The sequence below is a fragment of the Cebus imitator genome, unplaced genomic scaffold, assembly GCF_001604975.1.
Source record: "Cebus imitator isolate Cc_AM_T3 unplaced genomic scaffold, Cebus_imitator-1.0 Scaffold2, whole genome shotgun sequence".
NCBI lineage: Eukaryota > Metazoa > Chordata > Mammalia > Primates > Cebidae > Cebus > Cebus imitator.
In genome coordinates this window covers 842,938-851,977 of record NW_016107317.1, presented here as the reverse complement: position 1 = coordinate 851,977, position 9,040 = coordinate 842,938, and the positions used below count along the sequence as shown (strand labels likewise).

At 44.5% G+C, this 9,040-nt stretch overlaps 1 protein-coding gene across 2 annotated transcripts in view; it reads right to left on the bottom strand.

Annotated features, from left to right (window-relative positions):
- Positions 1-7,249: 7,249 nt before the first annotated feature.
- Positions 7,250-9,040, bottom strand: part of DDX47 (DEAD-box helicase 47) — a 16,427-nt gene continuing 14,636 nt past the window's right edge. For both annotated transcript variants that reach the window (XR_001825062.2, XM_017528089.1), the window contains exon 12: positions 7,250-7,814. Coding sequence is in view for 1 of the 2 variants with exons in the window: in XM_017528089.1 (XP_017383578.1) it covers positions 7,683-7,814 (132 nt within the window). In the remaining variant the exon portion in view is untranslated. The remainder of the gene's footprint in view (positions 7,815-9,040) is intronic.

Below are 9,040 nucleotides of genomic sequence, written 5' to 3'. Positions count from 1 at the left end.
TTTTTTGAGACAGAGTCTGCTCTGTCGCCCAGGCTGGAGTGCAGTGGCATGATCTCAGCTCACTGCAACCACAGCCTCCCGGATTCAAGCGATTCTCATGCCTCAGCCTTCCAAATAGCTGGGATTACAGGTGTGCGCCACCATGCCCGGCTAATTTTTGTATTTTTAGTAGAGACGGGGTTTCACCATGTTGATCAGGTTGGTCTCGATCTTCTGACCTCGTGATCCACCCGCCTCGGCCTCCCAAAGTGCTGGGATTACAGGTATGCGCCACCGCGCCCGGCCTGGGACCTTTTCTTCTAACCACCTCTGAACTTGCCTTTACTTCGGGGATCCCAGTCCCCATCTTCCGGGTCAACCTAGCAGATCTTCTTGAAGGCTGACACCCTTTACATACCTGTAGGTAGTTCTCCCCACCCTGACCCCTACCCCCTAGTCCCGGTGGGCTGTTGTCCACTGTAGTCACACAACGAGCCCGCCTCATCCGCCACTGCGCCTCAGTCACAGCCCACTGGGAATCACTCGGCTCCGAATTAAAACGCCTTCCTTCTCCGGGGTGATGTTTACTCCCTTCTGCCATCTACTGGTGAAAACGAGAATGTCATATTTTCTTACCTGCCTGCTGCCGATTTGAAAATAGCTTCGAACCTGAAAGCTCATTTGCCATAATACTTGTTGTGTAGAACATATTATTCCAAAGGGGGAAAAATGCTATAAATGATGGTTAAATTATTTATGCGATGCACACGTACGGAATGAGAAATATAATACGGAATTACACATGTACATACACACATACACATTTAGGTTATGTGTGTATGTATATATGTGTAATTCAGTATTATATTTTCATATTTAGGGTAAAGGGCAAAGGCTTGGAATCCAATTTGGCTTCAATTTTTTACTTAGCCCTTTACCAGCTGTATGACCTGGGCACGCTGCCAGTCTTCATCTATGATAATAGCTACAATTAATGATCATTCAATGGCTAACACCGACTGATTGTTATCATGAGCCACAGTAGAGTTCATCTAAACTTCACGACGCTGTGCTGTTACTGTGTTTCTTCAGACAGGAAGGTTGAGACACAGGAAGGCTGAACAACTTGTCCAAAGTCTCACAGTTAGTCAGGGGCCGATTTGGCAGACTGGCTCCATAGCTCATAATGGGAACAATAATATCCACTGTTCAGGATTGTTCAAAGAACTAGAAACAATACATCTCAAGCCACCTGACACATCTTAGGTTTCAGAAAGTGACAGATACTGAACATTTACTGCTATGGGCCCTGCATGATATTAGTTATATGCATGAATTAGGTGTGGTCTCTGCCCTGTAGGAAGCATAATCACAATACGAAGGCTGAATTCAGCAAAAACAGCATCTGACTCTTTCTTCAGTACTGGTTTCCTAGTACCTGGCACAGTGGCTAGGATATGGTGGACACTGGAAGGGAAGGAGGAAGGAAACAGAATTTTTAAAACTAGGCTCAAGATTCTGTGAGGCAGGCCAGGTGCAGTGGCTCGCACCTGTAATCCCAGCACTTTGGGAGGCCGAGGTGGATGGATCATCTGAGGTCAGGAGTTCGAGACCAGCCTGACCAACACGGCGAAACCCTCTCTCTACTAAAAATAAAAAAATTAGCTGGACGTGGTGGCACGTGCCTGTAGTCCCAGCTACTTGGGAGGCTGAGGCAGGAGAATTGCTTGAACCTGGGAGGCGGAGGTTGCAGTGAGCTGAGATCGCGCCACTGCAGTCCAGCCTGGGTGACGGAGCAAGACTCCGTCTCAAAAAAAAAAAAAGAAAAGATTCTGTGACAGAGATAGGCTAGACGGTCTTCTTTCCATATTAACATATTAACAAATGAGAAAACTCAAGGTTCAGAGAGGCTCAGTAACTCCCCCAAGTTGACACAGCAACAGTGAACAGTCCGATGACTAACACTTTCCCCGCCTGCCCTCCTGCTTCTTCCAGCCTCTTTGATGGCACTGGCAGAGGATCAAAGGTTGATAGTGACAGGAGACATCCTTTGTGTTTGGAAGGTATCAGGGGACGGATGTCCACGAGCAGACCTCGGGGCCCACCTCCTAGAGACTGCATGGCTCCAGGGGAGCCCATTTTCTTCCTGTCTCCATTGCATTTGGCACCAGTCAGCTCTTCACTTCAGATGAGACTGTTCAGTGCTATTTCCCAGACTTCAAGTTTCTGCAATTATTTTTAGCAGTAGTTTTAATGCATACCTGGGACAGGTGAGGCATGAAAAGGAATGTGGGTGTGGGTAACCCTTGAATCTCTAGAGCTATGGTCTGAGTCTCTTGTCATTCCAGCGAAAGAGGGGTGACTCACACCCTGATTTCTTATCTGCCCAGAGGCTAGATTTCACCCGAAGAACCATGTGGATTAGAATGTCTTGTATGTTCTCTTAGTTTTAAGGACATAGTTTCTTGATGTTGCTTTGTTACCTGCTTTTGATAACTTGGATCCCTTCACTCTCTGTAACCAACACCACAGCCTGTGGTTCTTTCTGATCCTATTTCCCAGGGCTTTGAGGGACGTGGGGTAGATAGTCTCCCATTCAGGTTTGTGGATGCCTCTGCAGGCAGGAAGCTACCTGAAAACACTCTGTCTGTAAGCAAGATGTCCTTAAAGAGACAGCCAAGTTCTGGGATATTCATTGCATTTTTTGAGAGACTGAGAAAGAATAATCATGATCTAGTCAGGTCTAGACCCCCCTTAGCAACTAGAATCCCCTCTGAGTTCCCTTAGATGACTTCTTCATGGGTCCCTGGAATTCTGGGCCTGCTTTAAGCCTGAAATAGCCTATACGATTGAAACCCTCTCACTAGGAACCTAGGACCTGTTCATAAGACAGAGAGGTGTTTTCCTCATTCTCACTCTCACTCAGCTCTGTACAGAGGAAGTAAAACCAGGCTACCTAGGCCAGGTACAGTGGTTAAGCACATGGATCCCAGCACTCGGGAGGCCGAGGCAGGTGGATCACCTGAGGTCAGGAGTTCAAGACTAGTCTGACCAACATGGAGAAATCCCATCTCTACTAAAAATACAAAAAATTAGCCAGGCGTGGTGGCACATGTCTATAATCCCAGCTACTCAGGAGGCTGAGGTAGGAGAATGCTTGAACCCGGGAGGCGGAGGTTGTGGTGAACTGAGATCACACCATTGCACTCCAGCCTGGGCAACGAGAGCGAAACTCCGAAAAAAGAAAAAAACCTAGGATAGCTAGCACCATGAAGCCATTGTTTTTGCAACTGCATACAATGAATACTATATCAATCGGTTTTATGATTCAGATGAGAAATAAGGAGACATTTTCTCTGGACTGACATCACATGACTATTCCACGATACTCCTTTCATTAAGTCATAAAAGTGTTTACATTCACAATTGGGGCGGAGAAGATTGTTTTGAAGCTCACCGTTTCTTAAATCAGGAATGTAGAACTAAGGAGCTGTACCAAGAAGGGAATAGCAGAGGGGTCAGGGACCTCGTTCCCCACTCCTAAATCTAGAGCCTTTGGTATCTTGACTGCAAAGACAATTTATATTTCATTTAAGAAAATGACACTTTAATGTTCTTCTATACTTCTAGTAATACCTATCCAAACACTTCTGAAGACCCATCTCCTGTCTTCTCCACACTTTGTAACTAGTTCTCCCCACAATTTCTATTCCATAATTGCAACCTTAAACCCCACAGCATGCAGCAGAGTCCACAAGGATGCCCTGTGCTGGGCTGAATAATGTCCCACAAAAAGTCATGTCTACCCATGTATTAGTCTGTTTTCACGCTGCTGATAAAGACGTACCCGAGATGGGGTAACTTACAAAGAAAAAGAGGTTTAATGGACTCACAGTTCCACATGGCTGGGGAGGCCTCACAATCATGGCGTAAGCTGAAAGGCACGTCTTACGAGGCGGCAGGGAAGGCAGAATGAAAGCCAAGCAAAAGGGGGAACCCCTTATGAAACCATCAGATCTCGTGAGACTAATTCACTACCATGAGCACAGTATGGGGGAAACCACCCCCATGATTCAATTATCTTCCACCGAGTCCCTCCCACAACACATGGGAATTCTGGGAGCGACAATTCAAGATGAGATTTGGGTGGGGAAACAGCCAAACCATATCAACCCAGAACCTCAGGTGATCTTATCTGGAAATTGGATCCTTGCAGATGTAATTAATTAAGATGAGGTCATGCTGGATTAGGGCAAACCCTAAATCCAATAACTAGTATCCTTATAAGAAGGCCTTGTGAAGACACAAAGATGCATGGGGCAGAAGGCCATGTGTGGAGGGGACAGGGATCGGAGTCATGTTGCTACAGCCAAGAAACACCAGGGACTGCAGGCAAGCAAGGCGCAATGCTGGCTAAGAAGCCAGGAAGGACTCTTCTCTAAAGGTGTCAGATGGAAATGGCCCTGCCCACACCTTAATTTTGGACATCTTAAAATCCAGGACTGTGAGAGAATACATTTGTTGTTTTGAGTCACCCGGTTCCTGGTACTTTGTTTCAGCAGTCCTAGGACATTAAAACACACTTCCATAAGGGTTTCAGCAGCATGACCTCACTAGCTCACCTTAGAGGACAGAGCAGGGCAGCCCAGGACTGGCTAACAGAGCACACCTACACACCTCGCTTTTATTTACTGTGGATCACATTCGTTTCTGTGCCTCCTGCCCTTTGCAATGGCATCTGTGCATTCTCTGCTTAGGGTTCTATGCTCTGGATCTGTTAATATACCTGAAGACAGTGTCGACACTTCTTTCATTAGTGTCCTTTCTTCCCATCCTAGCAAAGCATAATTACATACATACATTAGAGACAGCAGTTAAGCTTTAGAGCAGTAGTTTTTAACCTTTTTAGTCTCCCCAGATATATGCATATTCCTCAGGGGTCCACAAACCCCAGGCCAGAGACCACTGCCTATGTGGAATTGAGGATGATTCCAATCTCTCCTTCTTACCCCCTACTGGTACACCAATTCCACTTCAACTTGTTTCTGAAGTCCTCCACTGAGCTGTACCAGCACCCATGGGCTGACTCAAAGTAAACTGCTATCCTAAGCCACCCTGGAGAGTCCAATCGGGAAAATACAATGTTAATGGAGAATTAGCCCCAAGTGGGAGGCACAACTCATAACAAATAGGAACAAGTACGGCCCCCTCAACCATTTGCCTCCCTATTCTGGTACCCTTTTCTCCTTTCCTTTTCCTTATCGTCTCCTGACTCCTCTAAATTATCCTTCACACAAAGGTACCATAATAGGCAGCAATGAAATCCAGAGCAAACAAAACAACAAATATGTCATACACTGTACTTCAGTTCATTGCACATGCCTTGCCCACAGGTGTCCATTTTAGAATGCATCTGTGGTATAAACACTCCGTGGTGATATTTGCAAAGATCTTCCTGCAATGAACAGTCCACCCCAGACTACCACAGAGCATTTTATTGCCCTGTACTCTTTACTCTTCATCAGATACTTTGACTTAGATGGAAAGTTTCTTTTCTGCCAAGCTTCATTCCAACCTTAATCCATCCGAGTGACTCTTTAGACTCTCTTTACCTTGGTTCTGCCACTCCAGACACACTCTTCTAATGAAATTGTTATAGACAACAAAAAGTATTAGGCATCTTCTATGTGTAAACATCCTCAGAACATAAGACTGCTCATGATTGGGAATTTCAAAGTTGTTTCTGAATTCCAGCAACCCTCCCCCGTCATCCAGCCCCTGGAGTCCCAATGCCTACCTCCTCCCCTGGAGCTGAGGCCCCAGCTCTACATCTCCTGCATCACCTAATAGATGGGGACAAAAAAAGATGAGTGGCCAGTGGGCACCAATGACAAGTGGATGAAATCAGGTCTTAGAATTACGTTTCTGATGCATATTGATTTTACTCTTGTCACCTGGGGATAAGAGTCTACATAAGAGGCTGGGTGGCCGGGCACAGTGGCTCACGCCTGTAATCCCAACACTTTGGGAGGCCAAGGTGGGCGGATCACAAGGTCAGGAGATCAAGACTCTCATCCTGGCCAACAAGGTGAAACCCCATCTCTACTAAAAATATAAAAATCAGCTGGGCGTGGTGGTGCCTATCTGTAATCCCAACTACTTGGGAGGCTAAGGCAGGAGAATTGCTTAAACCAGGGAGCCAGAGGTTGCAGTGAGCTGAGACCACACCATTGCAATCCAGCCTGGCGACAGAGTAAGACTCCATCTCAAAAAAAAAAAAAAAAAAAAGGTTGGGTGCAGTGGCTCATACCTGTAATCCCAACACTTTAGGAGGCCGAGGTGGATGGATCTCTTAAGCTCAGGAGTTCAAGGCCAGTCTGGGTAACATGCCAAGACCCCATCTCTACAAAAAATATAAAAATAAAACAGGAGTGATGGCGTGTGCCTCTAGTCCCAGCTACTCAGGAGGCTGAGGCAGGAGGATCACGAGCCTGGGAGGTCAAGGCTGCAAGTCACACCACTGCACTCCAGCCTAGTCACACTGCACTGAGCTGAGGTCACACCACTGCATTCCAGCCTAGTCACATTGCACTGAGCTGAGGTCACACCACTGCATTCCAGCCTAGCTACACTGCACTGAGCTGAGGTCACACCACTGCACTCCAGCCTGGGTGACAGCAAGATTGTCTCAAAAAAAAAAAAGTCGCTGGGCACAGTGGTTCACACCTGTAATCCCAGCACTTTGGGGGGCCAATGCAGGTGGATCACAAGGTCAAGAGATCAAGACCATCCTGGCCAATATGGTGAAACCCCGTCTCTACTAAAAATACAAAAATTTGCTGGGTGTGGTGGTGCATGCCAGTAGTCCCAGCTACTCAGGAGGCTGAGGCAGGAAAATCGCTTGATCCCGGGACGCGGAGGTTGCAGTGAGCTGAGGTCATGCCACTGCACTCCAGCCTGGAGACAAAGCGAGACTCTATCTCAAAAAAAAAAAAAGTCTACATAAGAAACCAGTCTTCCTAGGCACCTGCTTCACTGAGGGAACAAAGGAAATAAATCTATTTAGGGATTTTAAAGACCTCTGCTGTCTTACTGATTGACTTTGCTCCATCTGCAAAAAAAGCACAACCTCCTTTTAAGTAGGATTTCCCTTTCAAAGCCATTAGGACAATCAATGAATTCACCATGTGATCAACACTTCTTACCTACTAACAAGATATTACTTAAATCTATAAGGCCCATCAATACCAATGCCTTCAAGGAGTTTGAATCTTTTAAAAATAATATTTAAATTTATTGTTTCACGTTAGTTTGAACAAAGCGTAAGCCAAGATGGCTTAAATATCATTTACAGATGTCCATTCTTTCCAATTACAAGTCATGGGCATCACCAACCTCATCTTGGACTTGCAGCTAAAAAAGGCAAAAGGTCTGTGCGATGTGACAGAAGAGCACATCCTACTCATGTCATGAGCAAGGAATCAAAGTTGAAGAACGGTAAGGGTCTTGACATCAGTGCTGTAAGAATTATTCTGCAGTAATGCTACCCCAGCCCAGAATGGGGAAGAGTACTGAGTTAGTCGAGCACATTCTGGACACAATTCTGACAGATTTCAGTCTCAAGATCTCTGTTGGAGCAGGTTTCATTCTCTTCTTCAACTCTCTTTTATGGAATAGCAGAACTTGAGCCTTCATAGAAGTGATTAACGGCCTTTCCGCTTCTTCATTTTTCCTCCAGCCACCTTGTTCCTGACACCAATAGCACCCTCTGTATCATCGTTATCTCCGGCATCCTCTCGCGAGCGTTTCTTCTTTTCTCCATGCTCCCTTAACTCCTACAAGAAAAAAGAGGATGGGATTGAAAATGAATTACTGGCCCTGAAGGGAACATATGCCCGTCCCCTCTCCTTAAGCTGAAGTATCAAGTAACTCCCTGATGCCTGACATTAGCAAAGGAATGAGACTCAACTCCAAATATATAAAGATGTTAACCTTGTTAGTAATCAAAACGTGAACATTCAAATAATAAGGTTTTATTTTCACATGGCAGATTGGCAAAGACTTAAGAGATGGGTAATTCCATAAGGTTTTATTTTCACATGGCAGATTGGCAAAGACTTAAGAGATGGGTAATTCCCAGTATTGGCCAAGGTGAAGAAAATTCACATACACTGTCACTTATAGCGCAATCTGCTATAGCTTTTCTTGGTCTGGTGGGGGGGCAATTTGGCATTCTGTATGAATTCAGATTTTAACTGTGTATATCCCTTGGCCCACCAATTCTACTTCCAGGGATTTATTCTCAGGGAGTAAGTATGCAAAGCTGTATAAAGCAGGATGTTCAACACTGTACCAAAGCAGAAAAAAAACTGGAAAAAAGCATAAGCGTCCATGAATGTAAGTGTCTCATACACATGATGGAATTCTTTGTAGCCATTAAGAAACGATCACATGGATCTATATTTGTTGAAACAGAAAAATGTTAATCCTATATAATTAGATAAAGTCTAATTGTGGCTAAAGAAAGAAAAGGAGCCAAATGTTACCAATGGTTTTCTGTGGGGAATGGTTTACCTTTTCACTTACTACTTTAATTCTTTCTGTATTTTTTTTATTTTTTCCCCAATGCACATGTAATATTTTTATAAACAAAAATACCAAACCAAAAAATCCCATGTGGGTAGAATAAAAACCAAATCTGTAACTCAGCTACTCCGAAAGCAACCCATGGGCAAAGTTTCTCCATCCCTCAGACTAGAACTCCAGAAAGCAGGCAGCATTTCCAAGCGTTTTCCTCTAAAATCTTCTCATCACCACTGCTACTGTTACTACTGTACAGTGTGAGTATCCCTTATTTGAAATGCTTGGGACCAGTAGTTTTTCAGATTTCAGATTTTTTCTCATTCTAGAATATCTGCAGATACATAATGAGGTATCTTGAGGATGGGATTCAATTCTAAATACAAAATTCATTTGTTTCATATATATACCTTATACACATTGTCTGAAGGTAATTTTATTCTCTCATATATATATATATATATATATATATATATATATA